At 52.0% G+C, this 24,949-nt stretch overlaps 2 protein-coding genes across 2 annotated transcripts in view; one reads left to right on the top strand and one right to left on the bottom strand.

The window, feature by feature from the left end:
- NFE2L1 (NFE2 like bZIP transcription factor 1) overlaps positions 1 to 24,949 on the top strand; it is a 592,815-nt gene that overhangs the window by 497,463 nt on the left and 70,403 nt on the right. The window lies entirely within an intron of this gene.
- HOXB4 (homeobox B4) lies at positions 11,626 to 13,223 on the bottom strand. Its single transcript, XM_052658029.1, has 2 exons — positions 12,767 to 13,223; positions 11,626 to 11,939 (listed from the first exon to the last, which is right to left on the bottom strand). Exons 1-2 carry the CDS (start codon positions 13,221 to 13,223, stop codon positions 11,641 to 11,643), a joined length of 756 nt encoding a protein of 251 aa, XP_052513989.1. The 3' UTR covers positions 11,626 to 11,640.

Here is a 24,949-nt window from a genome sequence, read left to right as displayed (position 1 = left end):
GAAGGAGATTAGCGAGGGTAACATCCATGTGTTCTGGCCAGGGCTTCAAGGGAGAAGATGTGGATTGGAGGTGAAAGGGAAAGTTCTCAGGCTGCTGGAAGATCAACTTCTCCCTGCCCCTGAAGAGGGAAAGAAGAGACCAAACGCAGGAGGGGGAAACAGGCCAAGGAAGGAGTCCCAGGGTCCCGGTGTGAAACACTGACACAACCAGCAGCCCACCCCAGGGTGGGATTCTCTTTGGGAAGATTCCAATCTTTAAGTTACTGAAGATGGTGGTGGAAGAGGAGTTTGAAGTGCCCAAGACGTCTTGGCCATTCCCAACACCAGTTCCTACCCCAGCTGCTTCACACCTGATTCAGCACCCCAGGGCCTACTCTAGAGACGCTGCTTCTGGGATGGCCTCGGCTTTGGGCAGCTGCCTGTGAGAAGGCACAGAGCCTGGAGGAGCTTCCAGACCCTACAGTCCTTTCCTCAATGCCGCCCACCCCAAGGGGATGGGCTCTTTTTCTGCATGTCTATCTCTATTTGTTTTTCTCCTCTCTACCCCCTCCCTCCCTCTCTCTCTCTCTCTCTGCCTTTTCTAACCATCTCTGTGGTCTCTGTCCCTTCCTCACAGTCTTTTTGTCTTCTCACACTCTGCTTCTCTCTTTGTCTTTAGTGAATTTGAACGGGGCTTTGCTAAGGACTTCAACTTCGGAGTATCTCCAGAAATCACTTCTGGACTCGATTAGGCTACCCCTCTGGGTAATGTGGAGCCCTTGGTCTCAGGGCCCTGTCCTCTTGGGAGTCGGGGGGTACTCATCCTTCTGCCATGGAGACATCTCCTACAGAGAAGGGGGCCAAAGTGAGTGGTTTCCTTTCCACTTCCCTTCTCACTTAACTCTCGTGTATGTACCTATCCAAGTTGGGGGGTGCCTTCTGCCAGGACAGCCTCCCTGCCCCTCTGAGTGGCCTTTGTCTCCATTCTCCCTGTCATCCTCTCCTGGGGCTCTGCCTTGACCTCCCTCCTCAGAAAGGGAAACTGCTGCTGCTTCTCTCTCTGGGACCCTCTCTTTTTTCCTTCTAACTTTCTTTCCTCATCTTTCTAACTCCTCTGCTCATTAAAGCATTGGCAGCCCAGCTTCTTAAAGGCACAGAGATAAACACTATAATTATATACACAAAAGTGGACTCTAGCAGAGTCTGGGGAGAAGATAAGAGTCAGCAGCTTTCCTAAAGCCCCTTCTATCAAATACATTTTGCCCCATCTCCCGAACAGCACAAAAGCCAATGGGGTGTGTGTGTGTGCGTACAGAACTGTAAGAAGCAGGGCACTTCATGGCTACATGAACCAAATGTTTAAAAAACAACAAACCTGCTGATCTGGAGGGTAGGCCTGTATGCCTGGATGGAGGGCATCAGGCCTCACACAAGGAGATTTAGCAAGGGGGCAGAGACTGACTGAAACATAATGGTAGAGAGGGATGCTCTCCCTGCTTTTGTCTCCCGGGGAAGAGAAGAGGAGGGGGTATCCCCAGGGCCAGAAGAGACAAAGACATGAAGGGGGCATAAAGAATGGAGAGGAAAAGCGGGGGGGGGGGGGGGGGGGGGGGCGGTGGCGGATATCAGGCCTCCACTGTGACAGGGGCAACAGCAGAAAGGGGAGTTGGAAGAACAGGGGCAAGGGCCTGTGAGGTTGGGTCCCAGCTCTCCTCGGGGGCTCTGGCCTGTCTCAGGGAGCAAACCCTTCAGCCTTCTTCTGCTATTCCCCACCCTCCAAAACAGGCTGAGCTCAGAAGCTAGCAACACCCAACTGTTCCCTTCCCTCTGGCTCAGGGATTCTAAGACTTCAGCCTCAATCCTGAAGCACTGGATTGAGGGTGAACTCTCCCTCTCCACATCTACCCCCTGCCCCCATCACTTCCCAGGTGAGGGAGAAGGAAATAGTCGCTTCCTACACTGAGGGGTCCGGGGCCGGGGGGTGGGTGGGGGTGCTTCTCCAACACCAAGGATGGGGGGCCTGAAGGGTCTGAAGCCCCCTATCCCTCAGGCCTCTCTGCTGCTCCTCCAGTCCTTCCCACCTCCCCATGATCTCCAGCCCTGTCAAGGCTGCCCGTGAATCCAGTCTCTCCCCAGCTCCTTTTAGCAAGGCCAGGTAACTAGCCCCGACCCATCCCAGCCTAGGGTCTTGGCCTTCTCCTTCTCTTTCTCACTAAACCCTTTCCAACCCAGACTCGCAAATTGGGAGGCCTCACCTACCACCACCCCAAAAGCTGTCTGTTAACAAGGATAGGGCTCAGTGCCCACTTGGAGCAGAGCGTGGGAGTGAGCCCCTAGGTGGACCGGGGCCTAAGCAGCCACTCCAAGGCACAGCTGATGCCATGAATAATTAACACCTGGGCGCGGCATCACTCTAATTTTCCTCCTCAAAGGTTTACACTAGCAGGCAGAGTTAAGTATCACAGATAATAGTGGCTATAAAGTCAGTTGGCTGGGCTCCAGCCAGGGAAGGAGATGCTAGCAACCCCAACGGAACTTGGCCAAGGCTCTGTCCCTCTGCCTCTCCTCCATAACAACTTTGGGGGGGGAGGCAGTGCATAACATCCCCAAAAGCCACCTCTGGCTTTGCTCTCAACCGGCAGACTTCTCCCCAGTGGGGAGGTACTGTGACCTCTCCCCCTCCCAATCTATACCCCATTTGCTCCCTCTTTGGATGGGGACTTATGGAGAGGAACACACCCTGTGTCCTGAAATGCTCTCCAACTTTCTGAGACCACCTGGAAACATTTCTCTTCTAGAAAAACTTAGAGAACTTTTCCCTCCTTTAGCCCTCAACACACAGGCCCTCACCGCTAAGGAAACTTTCTTTGTTTCAGGAGGTCGAAGGAAGGCTACTAGGGTGTGAATTCACTTCCTTGTTTTGTTAGAAAGAAGGGTGGGGAGCCAAAGCTTTCAGCTTCCCTCCCTGCCCTTCAGCCTCTGCCTCCATTGTCTCCCCCAGCTTGGGTAGCTCCTATCCCACTAGCAACACTGTCATACAGGTCAGTCCTATAGGTTGAGCTTGAACACTATAACCGAACCTCTCCAGCCCCCTCCAGTTGCAGAGGACTTCTTTTTGGTCCCCATGGATTGCAAACATCTTTGCCTTCAACTTCAGTAATTTCTTCTCCTGCTTCCACCTCTCTTTCCCCCAGGCTCCTTCTGCCTTCAGAGTTGGGTTCTTTACCCTTGGCAGCATCGGAGCAGCCAAACTCCTGGAGGGGAACCGCTGAAAAATGAAGCTCTGTCTGCTGCTGCAGGAATGTTGGCTGTTATCAGGCTCACAAATATAATTTTTATATTAGGTCATGGTCTTTGACTGGGTTTATATGCCAATGAGGCATTTCTAGTTTACCAAATTTATACAAATCTCGCCTTAATTGATAATCACAGACGCTGTAATTTAAGACCTCCAGCTATAGAGCTTTCATATTAACTGCTGATATATTACTGTAAATCGTCTGAAATAACCAACTCCTGGGAGCAGAGCAGAGAGAGAGGAAGTGCCTCCGAGAGTGACTCTTTCCCGGCCGCAGAAATAGCCCAGCTTCCACATCATTTTCTGTGAGAAATGATTTATCGAAGACATGGCCATAAACAACACAACTCGCTCACAAACACACGCAGACGCGCACGCACGCACACACACACACACACACACACACACACACACACACAATGGCTGGCATGCCGGCCGAGAAGCTGACACCCATATTGCTATAAATCAAGAAAAAGGTTGGAGGAGAGGGAGAGGGAGAGAGAGAGAGAGATAGAGAAGAGGAATATTCCTAAAATCTCTATGCAATGCCTCAATGGGTACAAACACACAGAGCACCATGTGAAGAGAAATGGCAGGAAATGAAGATGGCTATTTGTCACATTTTACGACAATAACATTAATAACAAACAATAAATTTACATGGACATATAAGACGCGGTAGGTAGTGAGAAATCCCTTCTACTTACAATACCCCAGCCCGCGGTGTGGCTCCGGCTGCGGGGCTGTTTTATTGCTGCCTCCCTCTCTTTTTCTCTCTCTCTCCCTCTCTCTCCCCCTCTCTTTTTTTTTCTCGGGGTACAGGCTTGTTTTTCAAAGGACAGTTGAATTGCACGTCAGAAACAGGGAGACCGAGCCTGTGATTTTCCTGACGAATACATATCTATTCTGCAACCTCGGCATTAATTATTTAATGAATCACGTGACCAGGAGGGGGAAGGGGGTCTTTCGATTTCAGGCTCAAAGGACCACTATGACCTTCCCCTTCAGGAGGAGAAATTTTCCTGCGAAATAGGTTCCCCCGAACCCACCAGTGGAATAGTAGCCAGTTCTCTTTCCCACATTCATATCTGTATCTGCTGTTTCTACACTTCCTAACCAGCATCCCCCCCAGACACACACTTACCCACAGCCCACCTCTCCTCTCTCCCTTCTCCTCCTGCTTCTGCTTAGTTTGTGAAGGTGCAGAAATAGTCTGCAGGGGCGTCTGGGGGGGTGGGGTGGGATGGGCACAGAGTCCTTCTCCAAGCCCCTGGATTTCTCAGCATCCAGTTGCTCTCTCTACATCCTTTAACATTAACATTCTCCCCAACTCTATTTTACCCTCACTCCTAGGATATTTTAGTGGGGCATACTCCCCGTCTTCCTTAAATGACCAACAAAATTTCTAAAGGGACCAGCTTCAAAAGAAACATTTCATAGATCCAGATTATATGTGTATAAAGAAGAGGGTTTCTGGCTTTAATTCTCCTTTTAAAAAAATCTTTTGTGGTACCTTTCGAAAGGGCAGAAAAGGGACAGGGTGAAGAGATGACTTGGGAGCTTCCAGAGTTGAGAGTAACCACAAGGGGGACTTTTTCTCCTTGTGTTGTTACTGTTACAGGGAACCAAATTCTATTGAGAATGCGCTCTAGAGACAAAGACCTGGAGTAAGAAGATTCCTACACAAAAGAAGTGGGAGCTCAATCTCTGGGTACTTATGTCACACCCTGCCTCAGTCCCTCCCCACCCACAACACACCAGTGAAGATAGCTAGAGGTTTGAACTGGAGGGGAGGAGAGGGAAGAAAGGCTTTGAAGTTGGCCTGACAACCCAGTTCTATTTTCCAGGTACTAGTAACTGCCCCCGCCCCCCAGCTTCCAATCAGCAGACAATGGAGACAGATCAATAGGAAAAAGATGAGGGGTTTCATATTGAAGGGTTAAACATCGGTGCTGATAGAAGAAATCCATCCCCTCTGCCTAGAGAGAGAAACATACACAGACTTCTTCATCTCAGATATAAACAAAACAAAACATCCCTCCAAACCTTCACATACAGCTTGGCGCCAGAAGAAGCAGACCAGATATGACCAGAGTCCCAGAATCGAATCGGAGTCTTTGGCCACGGTGTGGGATGGGGTTGCAAAGGGAAGCAGAGAAGACATTCCTGAAGGAGCCCCTCGCCCAGCCCACACTTCCAGCCTTATCTTCAGCAGCTCTGGGGCAGCCGCAGGGGCCGGCGGACAGGGAAGAACAGATGTGGTTTGGGGCGGGGGCAGGGGGCCGAGGAGCCGCCAGCGGTTTATCTGGAGGCGTCTCAACCAAAAGCGACTCGAGGGGGAGAAGGTTGAGTACCCGGGTGCCCTCACCACCCCTGAAGAGACCGCCAACCCAGGTGGTGTCTGGGTCCAGCGGGAGCAGCGGCGCGGGCCCCCGGCCGAGCACTGGGCCGGCCTGGTCCCCTAAGAATACCGCTCTCAACGCTCGGGTGGGGCGCCGGCGGGGGGTGATCGGCTTTGATTGTGCAGATACAAAACCCAGACTGGTATTGAATTCAGCCGAGAGCCCGGCTCCAGCGAGGGCAACTCCCTGCAAGGTCCTGGCCAGAGAAATCCATTAACTGGCCTCCCCCCAAGAAAAGCAGGCCACTAAAGTCTAAAAGAAAAATACAGGGCGGGAGCGCGGGTAGCAGAGAAGAGAGGAGAGAATATGCGGGAGCATGGGAAGACACCAATCTCAAAACTGGTAAATTCATTTTAAAGACGAGCTAAAGAAAAGCCGGTGACACGGAGGCACGCCGGGCAGGTTCTGTTCAAATGCCCACACTCTTTTCGGATCCTGGGAATGTCCATGTTCAAATAAACAAGCGCCGGGGCGCGAGCAGAGCCTTGCTGCCGATAAAGCGAACGTTTATATTGTGAGAAAGGCGAGATTGATTTACGAATCTGAACGCGCCGGTTTTATGGCCGATCACAAATCCGTCAGCGCTCAACTCACGCTGGGAAACTTCCCAACTCCGCTTTCCAACCAGACCCCCCTCCCGGGGCCGCCGCTTCCATGGGAGACCCACCACGGGCACTGGGGCGGCCCCAGCGGCAGCCGGCATAGGCTAGTCGGGCAACCCCACTTTGCCCAGGCGGGTGCAAAGAGGAGGGAGCGTGGGGAGGGCCGACGAACTGGATGAAGAGAGATCCAAAGGTCTGGAGGATAGAGGTGGCCGCTAGAATTGTAGAAGGTGAGCCCAAGGGGCTGGGGAGCCTGCCGGCAGCACTCAGCTCTACAGAGGTTGGGGGTCTGGCAGTGAGGGTGGGGGGAATGCCCCTCAATTCCCCTTTGAAGGAACCCCAGCCTTCCCTTTTCCTTTGGTGGACCTGTAATCCTCACATGGCAGAAAGTAGGTTGTAAAGACCCAGGTGACTAGATCTTTGTCACCTGAGCCTATAGAGGGCTCACAACTGGTTATCTGCTCTGAGGAGTTATGGGTGCACATCTCCCCTGAGTCCCAAATATTTTCATTTCAGGAGTCCAGCTTGCCTTTCTGCTGGCTCCCTTTTCTTACCAAGGCCACCAGCCCCTGCACTTGTTAAGCCACCCAGGGACAAAGGAGAGGATACCAACCAATGCCAGGCCAGTTATTGCTTGTCTGAGACAGTCCCCAACACAGGAGACAATTTACAAAATGCAAACCAACATCCCACATATATCCCAGCAAGGTTCTGTTTCTCCTAGTCTTAACTCAAGGGAACATTTCCTCTTCCCAGCTGGAGTCTGTCTGTCTCTCTCTTTGTCTCTATCCCCTCCTAAGAGGATGGCTGCTGGTATAGATTTTTTAAGATACAGCAAGTAGAATTCAGATTTGGAAAGTCTCTCTGTTGAGTTCACATCTTAGCAAATCCTCCATGCATCTCTTAAAAGTTGTTGGAAACTTTGGTTAACGTGGCACAGCTGTCCCTGAAAATGATCAGACAGCCTACACTGACCCTTCTCCCATCACTCTTGCTCTGTTGGTGGGGAGGTACTCTGTGGGCACTGTGTGTAGCTGGAGTGGGATTGGAGAATGCAGAAGGGGGTGACCGTGATTATAGAAATGGCTTCCTGAACAAAGGGACTTCAGAAAATGGGTCAAGAATCTGTGGATTTGGAGAACAGACCTCAAGAGACAGTAACCACAACAGGGGCCCTCTCTCTCTCCTTAGGACCCAGGGGCTTGTTCTCCTAGCCCTCTGAAGCCCCTGGACCTCTCATATCTGTCTCCCTTTGTCTTTCTTCCCTCAGCCCCCTCCAAAGGGACAGGAAAGGAGGAGGGGTGAACTGGATGTGGATGGGGGGGGGTGAATCTGCCTGAGGAAAGGAGCTCTGCACAGAAAGAGAAACCAGCACCCTACTTCCCTCCCCTAGCTGAGCTAGTTTTTTTTTTTTTTTTTGCGCATTTTCTCTTCAATGGACAGTAATAGAAAAATAATCCAGAAACTTCAAGATAGAAAAAAAAAGGGGGGGTTGAAGTTTAGTGGGGGGTGGGGAGGGGCCATGCAACAGCCCAAGGACCCCTCGCTGCAGAGGTGTGACTTTCCCTTCTGGGCAGGAGGCAAGAGCCAACACAACGTCCAGTCTCAGAGAGGTCAAGGGGCTTCCGAGGTCATTTTGTGGTTCTAATACTGAGCTAATCGCCTAGAAAACGTGGCCTCTCCATGAACTCTCTCTCCTGCCGGCCTCCTACCTCCAAACCCTCAGTGAGTCCCAAGGAAAAAAGGCCAGCACATTCTGGTCTGAGGCAGAGCCTACTGGCTCCTTCACCCTCAGAAGCAGGGCCCCTGAGCGGGGAACAGAGCCCCCAAGCCAAGAGAGCAAAAGGAAAGCAAACTAAACTCTGAGCCTTCAGGAAAAAGGGAGGGGGCAGAGTCGAAGAGGAAGATTCTGGCGTCAACGAACCTTGCCTGCAAGCAGAACAGTTTCCTGCTCCAGAGAGTGACAAATATTTGTCTAGAACCCCAAGCTAGACACAAAAAGAAAAACTGAACACATCCAACTATACCCACTCTGAGGTTGGGATTTTTCATCCAAAAACTGCCTTCTATTTTTCCAGGAGGTAGCAGTGACAACTCACCGGTATACAGATCTGTGGGATACCAGCCCCCAGCGTAGACAAGCAGACTTATGGAGCCCACAGGCCACATGTGCACCTCAATTCAGTACACACACACACATATGCTGGGGCTCCCCAGGCCCTACTGCATTTTCTAAAACCAGAAAGCACTTCTCAACTGCCTCCCTATCTTTTCTGGGAGTTTTCTGGGGCCCTAACACCTCAGTCCCAATCAGTTCAAACACTCTCCAGGTGTCAGTCCCTGACCCAAGCATCTGTCATCATAAAAGGCATCAAAACCGGACCAAGCATTCACCATAAAAACCCTGTGAAGATAGTTGAAAAAGAAAAAGGAGGCGAGAGAGTATTTCTTCTTTCCCTTGTAAAAAGAGCTCATAAAACGATTAAAAAAAAAGCCAACCCAGGCGGGGGCTTTGTTACCTTTGCGCCTCTCGCCTCCTCTGGCCTGAACTCCACGGATCCCATTCATGACGAACAGCTTCTTCCAAACTGAGAGAAAAAAGTTTTCAACTTTATGGTTCCAAATTTTTTCCCCCTTGCAGATCCGGGAGTGGCGGCTAACACTTTTTTCCCCCAACAGCCGGTCTGCGGAGATTTGCTGTTGAATAATAACAAAGGAGAGAGGATACGTATTTAAAGAAAAGAAGTGATTAATGGTTTTCTGTATAATTCTCACATTTTTCTTAGCTCTTGTCTACACAGAATGGCTGTGAACTTTAAGCTCCATAGAAATCTTTTTTTTATTCTATTCATACCTTCCTAAGGGCAGCTTTGATTTGGTTCTATAGAGACATTCCTGGGGGGGGGGTGGAATATGCTTTTTAGGAACTATTTTCCCCCTCTAGAAGGGAAGGGCGGCTGCATCCCTGAGCAGCTAAACATCATACCAGTGATTCTACTGAAAACAAAGCTCGCTGCTCTCAACCTCCAGGTCCAAACGATTTGCTAAGAGTCTCCCCGCAGCACTGAAACGGGCGGTTCAAACACCCCTTCCCGTGCGGTGGACCCCGGGCCAGTCTGTCCTGGGGCCCTACGCAGCCTCAAACACCTGGGAACTGCACACCAGAGAAACGCAAAAGAAATAACAGTAAAATGTGCTGGTGGAATTGGCTAATTTTATTTTCTGAAGGCAGATGGGACTGTAGAACGACTTTGAATTGCATTTGCTCTCCAGAGCCCTGAAATTTTGCGGGGCGGGATGGCTGTACCTGGGGCCATCAGAGTCCGAGACCAGAGCCTTAGAACTTCTCTTGGGCTTGACCCCAAAGTGGCCCAAGCCTCCCCAGAGCTTCTGAGGGTCACTTGCACCCTCTTCCCCTTCCCCCATTCCATTCTAGGGGTGACTGGGACCTCAGAGACAGAAAGCTATTTGGTCCCCAGTCATACTTTCGATACTTTCTATGAGAAAGAAAATGAAAATTAATACAGGAGCAGGGCTTCACAAAAGAGGCCATTTGTCTTCTTGATTATCTATTTGCTTGTCAGAGTTTGAGCTATGGCACCGGCTAGCTCCTTTGTAATATAAAAATACTCTGAAAACCTGCAAACACCCAGAAACATCTGTGCAAAAAATTAGACTCATTAAAGCCTTAAACACCTCAGAGGAAAAGGATACCTTCTTACGGGGAGGAAAGAGGCCAGCCGCGCAGAATCCTCCCTCGCAACTTTAATAAGCAAAGAGCCGTCTGTCTAGAAAGAGACAGCTTTAACCGCATTTTATTTGGTTATGACAAATAAATCACGATATGAAAGCTTTTGCCATACTTAAGCCTCTTGTGTCCTACAATGAAACATTTTCTCCCCATTAGGGATTGGAGTCAGCCCTCCCAGTCCTTTCAATCCATTTTTGGACTAGAGGGAAAAAATGAAAAAACCCCAAACAAAACACACCCACCCCAAAAGGAAAACACACCAGCTACCACCATTTGCAGTCCTCTGAGACAGAAAGTCCCATTGGATCCTTTGAAAAAATTCCTCAACCACACAAATGTGAGGCCGAATGGACTGGGGTACTTAAAATATACACTGGGTGGCATCGGTCTGCATCTTAACATCAAGATTTCAACAAAAACACGCCGTGCTGATCACAAGAAACCAAACATTTATTTCTATTGTCACTCTGTACATGACACACATTTTCACACCAACGAAGGGTTCTAGACTCAAGCAGCCCCAGGACTAGGAAGGGGCCTGGTTTGGAATGTCAGAAAGAGAATAGGAGAGAGGACAGACGCACATGACATAAAATAATAATAATAATAATAATTAATAATCATCATCAACGCAACAACGATAAACTATGGGAGAGGTCTCTGTAACCTTATCTCCCAGATGGGAAGGGCATTTTATTGCCTAGTTTCACATTCACTTTCAATCTAGGAGAAAAGGCCTCCACTGCACAACTCTTGATTGGGGAGAGGGTTGTGTCCAGCTCCCAGAAGGCAACTGGCCTCTCACCCAGCCAGGCATGGCTTGACCTTCCAAAGGAGGGCCCTCCCAGTCTCTGGGTCCTCTTTTTCTCTAGGACTCAATTACCCTGCCCTGCTCCTGCCCAGCCGAGGCACCCTATGTCCACCTGTCCCCAGCCTGTCGTCCCTACCCCGGCCCCAAGGTGGAAGGGGGGTGAACGGGCATGGAGGGGGAAGGACGTTGTGTGCGCGTGTTTGTTACCGTGGCCAAAACACTGTGCTATCTGGCAGTCAGAGGATGCTTTCGCTGGGTTTCAGGAATGAGGGACAAAGAAAGAAAATCCAGACTGTCTTCCAAGAGCGGCAGCAGCAGAGGCGGCGGCGGCCGAGCCGGGCCTCATTTGTTAGCCGGGTGTCGAGGTAATGGTCGCCACCGAGGCCCGTCCTCTCCTCGGCAGAGTAAACAAGACAGATGGGCCTGGGCCTGGCGTGATTAAAGATGAAACGTGGATCCATCTTCGCCAAAGCTGAAAATGAGGAGTGCAGCCTCCTCCTATTTCTCTTTCTGTCTTTTTCTTTCTTCCTTCTTCTTTTTTTTTTTTTTAAGGAAGAAAGCAAGAGACTTGAACCTTGCTTCTGGGGGGCCTCGCCCGGCTCCCTATTGTCATTTCTATAAATAAAGCTTCCCCTCCCCCCTCCTCCGCATTTATTAGTGTAAATAGACAAAGTGGGGGAGGGCAGGTAGGCTTTTTCGGGCCCAGGCCCCAGGGTCCCCTCCCTCGTCTCCCCCAACCACCCCCGAGCTCGCCACCCACCCCCGCCCCGAGGTTCGCGGCTCCCGCAAGGGGGGCACTAGAGCGCGGGGGGGCCTCCGTTGGGCCGGCCAGGGGGCCCTCCGGCTGAGCCTGCGGTGCCGCCCGAGCGGATCTTGGTGTTGGGCAACTTGTGGTCTTTTTTCCACTTCATGCGCCGGTTCTGGAACCAAATCTTGATCTGGCGCTCGGAGAGGCAGAGCGCGTGGGCGATCTCCACCCTCCGGCGCCGTGTCAGGTAGCGGTTGTAGTGAAATTCCTTCTCCAGCTCCAAGACCTGCTGGCGAGTGTAGGCGGTCCGAGAGCGCTTGGGCTCCCCGCCGGCGTAATTGGGGTTGACTGGACACACACAGAGAGAGGGAAAAGAGAAAGTTTTATTGCCCCGAAAAGGAGGAGGGGGAGCCTTTTCCTCCAGCTAACGCAGTGTCTCCCCCCCCCCTCCTCCCGCCACCTCTTCTTCCTCCAGAGGGGGTGGGACGAAGGAGAAAGCGGGACCCCAGGAGGAGAAAGAGACCTCTAAGTTTTGGACGACTGTGCGGTCACGACGTTGTTGTTTGGGGAGGGGGCGGGGAGGAGTGAGGAATCTTCACAAGGTTTTAATCGCTCCTCTCTCCCCCTACTTGGCCTGGGGCCCGGGATGGGAGAATGAAGGGTGAAAGAGGGAGGGGGGCTTCCCTAAACTAAACCTTTCTGTTAGTTCCCACCCTCTATGTTCCGATTCCAAGCAGTGCCTGCCCCCAGTAAAAACTTTTGCCCACTAGCCAAGAAGCCAGACTAGAGGAAAGAAAGGAAAAAATAAATACTGGGAGTTGACTCAACTCTCCGCTTAAATACAGATTACCTCCTCCCCTTCTCCTCCCCCACCTCTCACACCCCTCCCCAATTTCCAACTTCACTGAGACTGCATCTCCCCGGCGAAAAAGTCGCTGGTGAGAATGGCAGAGGATGGGGAACCTACTTCAAAGGCGCGGGGCCCACCAGGCCATAAAAATTTATGGGGGATGTAATTATGTGGCTCTGAAAACAGGCGACCGTAAATCTCTGGCAATGGCGAGTTTATAGCGGGGACAATTGGCTTCCCCTAGCTCCCCCCACCCCCACGCCTTGAGGTCCCTTTGGTGTAAAGCGCCGGGGGTGGGAGGGGGAAGGGGTGCCCACGCACTCACCCGTGCTCACGTGAACTTTGCGCATCCAGGGGTAGACGACGGGCTCTTTGCACGCGGAGTGGGACGGGCTGGGGTGCAGGGGGTTCTGGGCGCACGGAGGCGGCGGGGGGCTGCTGTTGACCGCCTCACAGCGCTGGCCGGGCTCCGGGAGGAGGGCCCCGGACGGCGGCTGTGCAGGAGCCCGAGGGGACAGCCCGGGCGGTGGCGGGGGCGGCGGGGGCGGCGGCGGAGGCGGCGGGGGCCCAGGGTCCCGGCAGGCCGCGTAACGCTGCACGGTGCACGCCGAGCGCCGCCCGAAGCCCGCCTCCGGCTGGAAGCTGCTCTCTCGCCTCTGGCCGCCGGCGTAGTACCCCGGCGAGTGGTCGCTGGGTAGGTAATCGTTCTGTGAATATTCCTCGCACGGAGGGAACTTGGGGTCGACATAGTTTGAGTTGATCAAAAAAGAACTCATAGCCATTAATTTCTGGGAATTGTCCACAAAATATACTAAAATTTATTCCGACCCCTGACTCGTTTTCCTGTTTCCGAAAGCCCTCCTACTTACTGTCAAGTGAACAAAGTTAGGGGCCCACGTGATCCTCGGAACCAATGGCCGCCCCGCCTGCGATTCCCGGATAAGGAAATCTGCTCACCCGGACCCTACTCCAGCCAAAGAGGTTTATTTCCCCTTCTTCTCCACCCCCCCCCCCCCTACCCACCCAACAGCAGGATTTACATAGGGCTCCTGCGGGGCCACCGCCTCCTCGCCTCGCCTCGCCTCTCCGGGATCGCGGAGAGGGAGGGAGAGAGAGTGAGCAGGTTGCCACCCGAGGGCCTGTTGGGGCGCTGGGCGGAGCGCAATCCCTGGATCCCCTCAGAAGTTGGGGTTCTGAATGTGGCCCCTCCCGTCCTGCCTCCCCCCCCCCCAGGCCTTCCTTAGGGTCTTAGCCCCTCTTATCGATGGGGGTATGGAGCATCTGCACCCAGCGTCTAAGCAGGGGAGTTAAGTGAGGGGCGGACTAGGGGCTCCGCCTGGAGAGGAGAACCCGCACAGGCGAACGAGGCATCGAGCGTGGGCCTTTTCTCTGCAGCCGCACGGGGAGGGGTAGGGAGTGAAAAAAGAGGCGTCGGAGCAACCAGGCGGGTGTACGGAGGGACTTGTCAGAGATGAATGGAACCGCGGGCGGATCGATAGGAAATTCATGCACTAATTCGGGGAGACCTCGCCTTCCAAATCGCATTTAACTGCGCTATTAGTTTGGCTGTGTCAGTCAGTCCGTCTGTTCCCCCTCTCCTCTCCACTCCTCCCCTTATCTCACGCGGCCCAAGCCGGGAGAAACGAGTTGGTTTCCCACATGGAACATGAACACTGGAGTAAAAAACCGCCAACTTCTGAGAGCACGTTGAATAGCAATTTGCTAATTCCAGAAACACCGGAGCAAGGCTAACCGTGGCGGCGAGATGTTCTAATTGCCGTTAATGCCGCGCCTCAGCAGCGAGCAGAAATCCCACATCCTTGTGATGCTAAGGATAGGAGCCCGGGTGATCCCCACACAATAACACCCTTTGGTAATCGCGTGTTTCCAGGGCATCTTGTTCTGCACCCAAACGGAAAGGCGACCTCTGCATCCGTTTGAAAAGTGAATTTCCTTTCCCTTTGCACACTGAAAACAATAGTCATTTTTACCAGATTTTCAGTGAAGCCTCCCTGAAACCCAAAATAGGGACTAGCTGGACCAAAGGGAGAGGACAAAATAAAAACATCAGCAACAACATTAACCTTTTAAGATAAGTGAAAAAGGACTAAGGCTCCCAAGGGCAGGCATGGGTAGATTTCAGGTAGATGATTCCTCCATCTCTAACCAGTTGAGGGAGAAAAAGAAAAGAAAAAGGAATCTTCCTGTCACCGGATGGTCCTCATTTAGGAAAAAAAAAAATTGTCTTCAGAAAAAAAATGAGCGGAGTGTTTATGTCAACTACATATTCCCCTAGATACGAATTTGTGATCACAAAATTCCTTACACAAATTCGGATCTACAGGGTATATACAGAAGACAGACAGATCTTCTTGGCCCAGAAATTTTCCAGTCCTATTTTCCACGCATCCTTCGTTTGGGGTATGGTTTCAGTCTTTGATTTTTTTTTTTTCCCCCTAGTTTTGAGCTCTGGGAGCAGGAAAAGACACTGTGTGCCGATTACTGGGATTACAAGGTTTTCAACCCTCTTCCTCTTCTATTAGAAACAGAAACAGCAGGTCCCGCAAAGGGACGCGAACCTTGGGGCTGCTGTGCATCTCCGCGGCAGTGCATGAATTATGAGATGTAAACATTAGCTAAGCACAAAAGGAGGAAGGGTCATCCTGAGGCTGCCTCATAGTCAGAATCAGGCCCTTCTGGGTGCCCTCCAGCCCCTCCCCTCCCCCAGGACTTTTTTTTTTTTTAAGAAAAACAAAACCCCAATCGGTAACTCCGTGTTCTTCTGTAACCTTTTAGTTTGTGATCAAACGAAAATCTAGATATTTTCCAAGGGGCCTCTCAGCAAAGGGAAGAGGGATAGGCGGCTGGGTGTGAAGGGGGTGTCATAAAAGTCCTTTTGGAAAAATTCAATGGTAAAAAGAGAAACAGCTGTAAAGAAAAATGCTGGGAGACCAAGCAGATGGGGCCCCAGATATTTAATGACGGGCAATTCCGTTTACAACCTGAGAAAAAGATCAAAGGCGTTTCATTTCCGAATGGAGGGTGAGGAGGAACCGTAAAAGATGCAGCCAGATGATATTGTGGCCCCTCCCAACCTCCCATACCTCCTGGGGCCAGAAAAGGGGGATGATAGCTGAAGTGTGAGGAGTCCCATTTCCCCCACCTCCCTAGCTCCTGGCAGGCTCTCTCCATCTAAACTTGCTTATTCAGCCACCTGCTAGGGTTGCTGGCAATGGGACCTAAATGGGGATCTGGAGTTTCGAAGGGACTTCCTGAGGCTGCCAGTAACCGCGGAATTTACTAAGCTGGGAGACTGGGGATGGAGCTGAGGGAATGGCATCCTAGACTGTGAAAGCTAAGGGCCTTCAGAGGGTGATGGGAAGGGTGCACAGAACCTCTTCTCCACCCAGACTCCTCCTCACTCATCGCTCCAGGTCTGAGGAATACTTGCATCCTTAGTAATATAATAAAAATTTCTTTAATAAATACATCAACAAAACAAAAAACAATCCTCTAACCACCACACTCTAAAGGTCTGTGCCCATACCCCGCCCTGGGACCCTTGCACATGGGTAGGAGGAGAGTTTTCACCTACCAGCCACTGAGTCCAGAGACCCTCTGATTTTCTATCCCAAATCGAGCTTGCCAGGTTTGGCTTCTAAGCTTGATTTCTAACACTAACACCTATATTTGAAAAATCACACACACACAGTAATATTGCAGTTATCTTTGCCAAGAGAGAGTCCAATAAGTAATCTCACGCTTCCATTTGGGCACTCAGGAAGACTGACACCTGGCCCTGGACCCACAGACAAAATGTGTGGATAGAACCACCACCAGTCCCTCAGCTTCAAGCAGGGACCTTTCCTAGTCTTGTCAAAGGCCACTTTAGTCAGGGGCACCATTCCAACTGGCCAGACCACTTCCCCTACCCCATACCTCCTGCCCTTCTCAACTCGCCACCCTAAAACCCGTCCAACTCATAGGCTTTTCAGAATTGGGAGAGGGCCTCTGTGCTGCTCTACACTTTCTTAAGAGATGGAGTCCAGGTGCCCCCAAGCACCCGAAGAGAGAGGGTGGGAAGTAGAGCCCGTGGGGTTGATCCTGGGGACAGAGCGCAGAGATTTTTCTCCTCTGTGCGCTGGGAGCCGCCACCTGCCCATCCCACCGAGGGGTCGCACTCCCCACCCCAGCCAGTCCCGCCGCGAGGGGTGGAGGACTGGGTTTTTCAGCAACTTCCGAGACGAGGTTGGCCAGAGCAGGAGGCTGCCTCTCGCCTCCACCCGCGAAGAGCACTAACATCAATACGCATACTAAAAATAAGAAAGAAAAAACCAAGGCTCCACGCGCTTTCAGAGCCACCTCCCCCGCGCTCCCGATGGCTCGCTGGCCAGCCGGCCGCCTTCTCCCGGCAGCCACAGGTTGCCGCAGTGACCTCTCGCTGCTCAGGCCCTCCGCCGTCCCGGGCGTGTCCAGCGCGCGCCACCACCGCTACCTTTTGTCGGCGGGGAGGGAGGGACAGAGCGAGGGAGGGAGTTCGCAGGCCGGGGAGGCGAGCCCCCGGGCGGCCCGCGTGGCAGCGGCCCGGAGGAGCGCAAGGCCCGGAGGGGGCGCGGGCGGGAGTACTCACCGGGCCGCTCCCCGCGCCCTCCCGGCCGCCGGCCCGCTCGCGGGCCCGCGCGGCCCCCGACAAGCTCGCTCTCGTCCACTATTGTGTGTTCGGAAAACCGAACCGCCACGGCGGGCAGAGGAGCTCCGGGGCCCCCTTGGTGGCCGGAACAAGACTTTTTTCTTTTTTTTTTTTTTGGTGTGTTGTTTTTGAAGTGCAAGTTTTCGTATTAATCTCATACTTTGGCAGTCTTTGTTAAACAGCTAGGCGCGTCACCAGGCTCTCGAACATTTTAATAATTTTTAGACGCCGTGACCTGCGGTTCACCCCCTCTCGGGCCTCCCCCACGAGCAGGCAGTTACTATAATAACGCTCGCGCAGTTCGCTGGGTCATATTGAATTTTGCGCAGGTCATTACTTGGGAGAAAAATTACAGAGCAAGGAATTTGATTCAGCTCATCCTCTCTAGCTCTACTTTTGCCCAGAATCTTCCCGCCCCTTCCCCCAACTCCTACCCCGCAAAGTCCCACTCGAATAGGGACTCAGCCGACCCGCCTCCGCCTTGATATTCCATCATTTCAATATTTTTTGTCAGCTTTCCTTCCGGGGGCACAGAGGGAGTGGGTAGAAAACTACAGGGGTTCACTTTGCAGCCTGTGATGGAGACCAGCACCTGGAGAAGTGGAAATGTGGGGATCTGGGTCCCAGAGAGCGGACTTGAGCCAGAACCCCTATAAATGGCCGCATTGACAGGGCCTGTATTCCCACTCAACTGCACACTCTGCTTTGTTCCGCCCCTCACTGCCAGAGAGATCCCCATTTCTGCCTGAACTGCAGCTGTAGGGCCCCAGGAATGAGACCTCCACCTCCTGGTGCTGAGATCTGGTCCACAGGCCAGCATGTTTGGGGAAGATAGAATCCTGAGAGAAGGGCTGGACTGCACTGGTCAAACCTGGGGACTTGGCTTTCAGATGCTTTAATTCTCCTTTAAAAATCAAACAATATCCTCCCCACCTCCATTTTTATTTAAAATTACTTCTCATCTATACTATACCTCTTTGCCTACCCCCAGCACCACCAGCAGGAGGTTCAGGAACAAATCAAAGAGGTGCTTAAAATACTCGAGATTTTCTTTGATTTATCCCTCCAGGACAGGACTAGAAATGGGTGGCATGCCAGTAACACATTTCAACCAGTATAAGTAGATCAGGTGATTATCCCTCCACCCAGCTCAAGTCTCAGGGCAGTGTCTCCAAAGGGATATCCCCCTCGTTTGGGGAGGTTGGGACTAAGCATCCCAAGGCACCCAGCTTGGCTTAGGATGGCAGAAGTCTTCCCTTCCCCATTGTGAGGCCCCACCAAGCCCAGGACCCAGTCTACTCCACAAAACTATTAACTTGCTAACACTCTGTCCTGCAGTGGAGGGGAAGAGACTGAGGAAGAACAGATAGAAATAGATTCTCCGGTTCAGGCTTTGACCTCTACTTCCTCTGGAACCCAGGAATTCCCTCCTGGCCTGACTCCCCAGAAAAATCTGCCTGAAGGCCAAGTAGAAATGAGGACCCATACCCAATTGGTTTAGTTTAAAAAAAAAACAACTGGGGTCAAATTGATTTGTTATCTTTTCTGGCCATGTTGATCAAAAGGCGTTGATATGAAAACTCTCAAATTATCTTTCTCCTGGCAGGACAAACACCCAGAGAGCATCTCCAATATTAAATGCTTAGAAGAGAACGATGATATCTCATAATGCAACAGTCAGTCATTTAAAGATCCAAAATAAGCATATGTCCTGGTGTTATAATTACAGTGTCTCTAAGCATTATACTTATGAGCTAAGCCTAATGCATAGATTGAAAGTTCATTTCAGGTCGCCAGTTAGAAAGATCTCTGTGAGGCCATTCAGTGTTTTTCCTTCTCATTTTCCCTCCCTCCTTGAAACAGGAAGAGAGGCATTCTGGAAGAACACACAAGTGTAGGTTTGGGAGAGAGTGAGAGAATTAAGGTAACCTTCTTTCAATATCCAACTGCTTAAACTCCAGCACTTTGGAAGGAGGGATAGGAGTTTTTAAACTGCTTCTAGTCGTGGCCCACGGTTACTGGACTCCAATTGCCTGGACCCCACCTGGGGGTTAGGAATCCCTGAAAAACTAGCCTCCCTGGAGGGAGAAGGAGCTAGGGGATCCAGCTATTTTGCCCCTTTAGAGGAAGCCTGATGGGGCTGGTGTGGGTGGGAGTCAGGTCTTCCCCTTGGAAGGCTTCCTTGGCCCCACCAAACGTCCTACAAGGACGTGTGGGTAATTGGATTTTTTAAATGTGTGCGGCTGGGTAGGTTTTAATTAAATTTTATATGGCGACTCAAAGGTTGTCTTTAGGAAAGAAGATTGCGTAGAGGATTGGCCATGCCCAGAGCGCTTTCTTTTGTGCACCTCCCGAGGCCACCAGAGCCAGTTTGGGGAGGAGGACTTCTTCCCTCAGTTCTTCCTCAGATATCTGCCTCTCCGCTCTCGGTGCCGCTACCCCACTCCCCGAGCCCACGAGTCTTCCTTACCTCGAGCATCCCCCGCTCGCTCTCTTCTCTCTTCGCACACACACACAGCCTCCTCCCCTCTCCCACCCCTCTCCCACCCCGCCCCCGCCGCGGCCGGCTCACGCACGCTGTAAACTTTTGACCCTCCAACTTCGCGACCCCTCCGGCAATAACACTGGCCTCACCGCCCAGGGTCTCATTCTGCCGCTCCGGGTGCAGAAACCCAAGCGCAAACCATTTTCCCTGCCTTCCCCCGTCTCCCCCTCCCCCCGGACCCTCCCCGCCCCCGCGCCGCCCCGCCACTACCCCGACTAAGGGCCTTAGACCTGGGAAAGAGGAGTCAATCTTTTTCCATTATTAAATAACTGCTCCTCGGGAAAAGATGCCAACTGCACTTCCGACTTTTTTTCACCACTTCCCGCATTTTCACCGTCTCTCATGTTAGATGCCTGGAAGAGCTTCTGACGACCCACCCCTCTCCATTCTTGTGTCCCCCAGAGTGGGGGCGCCGTGGCCGTTGCCAGGCGAAAGGACATACGGCAGCCATAGAGTGGCCTGACGGAGAAGGGTGTTTCTGGGCCGAGGAGTGGAGAGAGCTTGGAGGAAGTGTTCCTTGGGACCGGAGGGGGCCCAGGCCCCGGAAGGCTTGAGAGAGCTCAGGGTCCAGGCTCTGCAAGGCCCAGCGGGCCCCGGGCCACCTTGCCGGACCGCTCGCTGGCGCCTAGAAGGCTCCAGCCTGGCTGTGAACTTGGTCTAAGGCGGACTCTGCTGGCAGCTCGGGGACGTTACAGCCTCTGCCTCAGCTAGTGCAGCGGCCGCGCAGCGACCTGCCCTCTTTCGCTTTCCTTTGCTCCCAAATATCACCTCCCAAGCCCCCAACTCCCACAGAGGAGGATTTTGTTCCTCCTTCCCTAGGGACCCTTGGGAATCTGTAAACAGAAAAGAGAGAGTTAAGAGACACATACAGAGAAAAAGAGACTAGGACAACAAGAAGCTCCGATATATCGGGTTTATGCTCCACCGTGTCCCCAAGGCCCCAAAAGGAGATGTTTCCACATGCAAAGACTTTCCCCCTTCTGCTCCCCTAAACGCTCCTTTTTCAGGCTGAATCCAGACCCCTCCACCGGGCCTTCCTGGGTCATCTCTTGACTAGGCAAGCGGTGTTGGGGCATTCGAAGTACTTTCCTCTCTAGACACATTCGTCCCTACCCTGCTAGGCTCCGGCTCCAGGGGTCAGGGATGGTCAGCCGCTGCGTTCAGAGGCCGCAGCGGGGCCGCAGCTAGGGAGGCTCAGACCAGAGCGTGGCTCTGCAGCGGGGGCCGGGGGGTTGGGGGAAGCTAGAGGAGGCCAGGAGGAGGTTTAGGGAGAGAAAAGATAGGACAGAGGATGCCTGAAACATCGAAGGAGAAAGAAGCGGGAGAGAAAGAGATTAAAACTTGGGAACGTGCTGATCTATTCGGAGTCCGACAGGTCCAGAATGGCCCTAAGGCCAATCCTCTCCAGCCTCCTGAATCCCCCACTTCCTCTTGAAGCCCGAAATTAAGGTCTCAGTAAATTCGCCAAAAGGAGGAAAAAATCGGCCTAAACCTGTAGGAGCGCTGAAGGTGACGGCGGTGCGGCCGGCGGCGCTAATGTATGCGGCAGCGGCTCGGAGCCCCAAGTAGGCCGGCGCTCGGCCCGTCTGCTGACCTCTTCGTGATCCCGGACTCTATGAATTATTGATGAGATATGAGCGTTGATTTCCCCTTTCAGGATACAAACTCCATTATATTGTTAAAATGGCGATTTAATCGTTGAGAATAGCTTTGGTGTGGGTTTTTTCCCCCAACTCATTTGCGCCTCCTTCCTTTTCATTTAACTCTCTTAATTAAATCCTTTAACAGATTTTAATCACTTTTTGGAGGGAGGGATAGGAGGAAGGAGAAGGCCATCACTACCACCACCAACAAACACTAAACACAAGCCGGAAAGCCATAAAAAGCTTCTACCTTGGGGAAGTTGAAAGGAAGGTGGGGAGGGGATGTTAAACCCTCTAAAAATGTCCTGCTGGAAACAACCACCATTGGAGTGCTGGGGCAAGCTAACTCTGAAGTGTTTGGGCCTGAGAAATGTTTAATTCCACCCTGAAGAAGTGTGTAGTCCAACTGTGAAGAGTAAGTCAGGCTTACCCTTCTTGCTGAGAAGTCAAGGGACATGCAGCTTGGGGAAGACACGTGTTTCTTGTGGGGAAGCGATTCTCCAATCTGAGACCCAGGGCAAGAATTACTGATAAATGTCCATTTTCCTTAAAAGCCCCCAATTTCTCCCCTCCCCCATCCCAAACAGCTTGGTTTCCAGGCGGTGTCTGGGTTAATTAATATGGATGTGTAACAGCGCTGCAGCAATCGATAAATCCCGCTGTGGGCAGATCCCAGCCTCGAAATCTGATTATTCCGAGAAACTCCAAAAAATGGAGACAGTGACCAGTAGGCTCTGCCCTAAAAGAGGGGAAGTGTTCTTTCTAGCCCTGTTCTCCTTGCTTGGCTGGGCTGATCCCAAGCTGTGAAACCCATACAGGCAATTGCCTTCTTTGCTCTGTCCCAAAAGGGACTGAGCTTGGGAGACTGTGCTGAGTGGTCCGCTTCTCCCTCATTTGGAATCCTTGGCGTCCACCTCAGCATTCAAACCCAAGGATAAAGGAACCATCCTAAGAGAGGAGCTTACTCTTGGATCCTACCCCCCCCCAATCCGCCCCCACCAGACCCCAGTGAATACTTGTCACAGCCAGGGAAGAGTTAAGTGTCCCTGCAGCAGTTACAGAGAGGAAGCCGCCAATGAAATATGGGTGCTTGGAACTCCAGGCCCGGCTGGCTTTCCTGTTTACACTTCTTTATACTTCCTCCCACACCACAGCCTCAGAGAAACAAAACAAAAATAATAATAATAAATGACCGAGTAAAACAAAAAATTAAATTGTCTATTGAGTGGTGGTCAAGCTGGCCTCAGAGGGAAAAGGGAAACTATAGCCTTACCCTCCGACTGCCAGTCTCCTCTACCCTGCCCCAGGTGGAAGGTACCCACAGATGGGCATGAGGATTTGGCTAGTAAGTTCCAGCCTGCGGCTCAAAAGGTTGGGGCCTGAATCCAGCCAGGGAGAGGAGAGGAACAGCCTTCTTGGAGAGTGTCTTGGGGAAGGCTAGAGAGCAAGACTTGGCCTGGGGCAGAGATAGCTCCTTTGCATGAGAAATCCCTGGGAAGCTTTCATCTTCTCCCCCAACAGATCCTTGCTGGGATTCATGGAAGACAGTTACCCACAGAACCTGAAGTGGGGAAGAGGAAAGCCCAGCTAGGATGGGATCTTCCCCAGTTAGGATCTGCTGAGAGCGAGAGGAGATCCTCCAAGAGTTTGGGCTATTGTGGCAGAAGTGGGCACCCACACCAGAGCTGCCCTTTGCCATTTCAGAAAATCTCTCTAGATATGCCCAGCAGATGTCCCTGGGCTGCTGGCCCCATACATTCTTTATCAGAATTTGCAGAACTGATGTGGGAGGGGGCCAAAAAATCTTTAGCGGCAGACCCGGTGATCTGGGGTTTCTGAGAGGGTGGCTGGTGGCATCAGATTGAGGCCAAGGGCACCATAGGAATGGGGTTGCCCAGGAGTCCCCTCATCGGATTCTGTGCCCATTACCTTCTTCCTTTACATCTTATTTAACTCATTTGCCTTGTCCAGAGTGGAAACTTGTGGAAGTCATGCCTCCAAATTTTACTAGTATTTTAAATGGTGCTTGATGTCCTCTGGGAACTGAGCAGAATCTCCTTTCCATGGGATACAGATGCCCCAACATTCTGGGAGAGATGTGTCTTCATGCCAAGGGGAGGACACCTTTGCACTCAAAGCCTCTGTCCTCTGTCCTCTTTGCACTCAAAGCCCATGAAGGGTGTCCAGTAAATTAGGCCTGGACAGGGATCTGAGAGCTCAGGGAATAGAGAGCAGCTGCAGGAGAAAGCGGAGATGGGGAGAGAGTGTAGATGTCCTTTAATGTGAAAAGGGGAGGATCTGTGACCCTCTCCTGGTCCCAAAGACCAGAAACCCCTTAAGTTGTCACAGACCCAATTCCAGGGACAACAGGAGTTGGTGAGCTATATCTAGAGATGGCAAAAGCAGGCATGAGGGGATGGTTGATCTGAATGTGTCTTTAAAAATGGAGAGGTCGATTTGGTGAGGAAGAGACCTCTAGCTTTCAGAAAGAGGGTGACTTATCCTTAGAAAATAACGGGCCCCCTGGGGGTCAAATAATGCAATCCTTCTGGTTTGTGGTGCCACAAAACAAAGGGCCTCTAGGCTCTGGTAGGGAGAGAAGAAGAAAGGAGAGGAAAGAGAACACCTTTCCAATTTTCTCTCCCAGCTCCTGAGACCCTTTCACTCTCCCGACAGTTGGGAGTCTGTGTTCTTCAGCAACTTTTATTTTTGGAGGGATCGCTAGGGATTTGCTTAAACACATAGATCCTCTAGAAAGGATCTATAAAAAGAAGCTCTCCCATTCTCCCCACTCCTGGCCAGGAATTCGGTTTTGGATTTGAGGGAAATGCCCCCCTCTGTCTTCTCCCCACTGGGACCCTACATAGAGTCAAGTCAGCAGATTGGCTTGGGACCAAAAGTCTGAAGCTGGGTGCAAAGGCAGGCACACCGCTCCCCATTCCAGATAGCCCTGATGAAGGCATAGAGAACCCAGGTACCCCCTTTCATGGGTTCAAAGTTCTAAAAGCCAGAGAGTGCGCCAGTGCAAGGCAGCCCACAGCAGCTGCTCAGCCTTCCCCAGGCTTTTTCTCAGCTCAGATGTATCCAGATAAAAGTGCCTAGCGGCGCGCCCCCCACACCCCTGACAAATGAATGTCATAAAGTTTCTTTCCTGGGGGTGGGGAGGCGTCTGTCTGAAGATGCCCAGTAGTGGAGTGCCCCCCCCAACAATGGGGCCCTCCTGTCAGCAGTACACACCCCTCCTTTTTGCCCCCTAAATTTCCAAGAGGACTGAAGGAACCCACACAAGCCTTTTGCCCACAGAGTCAAGCACTCCTGCAAATAAAACCAGGCACCCAACGACTGCGGAGGCCTTATCACACTGAACTAGGTGCCCCACTTCAGACACCCAGCTGGTCAGAACTTGGTGCAAAACCAGGCTAAATTTCCCCCACTTATTACCCTATAGCCCTGCTGGAGGCACGGTTTCCTTCCCCTAGTTTCAAGCCCCACAATTTCAAGGGGAAAAGCGAAAGCTGGAAGCAACTTACTGCGGGAGAGCTGGGCCTGGGCTGCCGCCACACCACCGCCTTCTGGGCCCGGAGAGCGCTCACCTACCTCTGCCCCCTTCCCCACCACAGCCAGCAGTTA

Source organism: Budorcas taxicolor, chromosome 19 (assembly GCF_023091745.1).
Source record: "Budorcas taxicolor isolate Tak-1 chromosome 19, Takin1.1, whole genome shotgun sequence".
Taxonomy (NCBI): domain Eukaryota; kingdom Metazoa; phylum Chordata; class Mammalia; order Artiodactyla; family Bovidae; genus Budorcas; species Budorcas taxicolor.
Note: the sequence above shows the minus strand (reverse complement) of the source record. Positions and strands in the feature narration are given on the sequence as shown.

Coding starts and splice junctions, on each gene's coding strand:
- HOXB4 (XM_052658029.1), bottom strand. CDS start 13,223: ATGGCTATGAGTTCTTTTTTGATCAACTCAAACTATGTCGACCCCAAG. Junction 11,940..12,766: donor CAAAGTTCACGTGAGCACGG/GTGAGTGCGTGG, acceptor GTGTGTGTCCAG/TCAACCCCAATTACGCCGGC.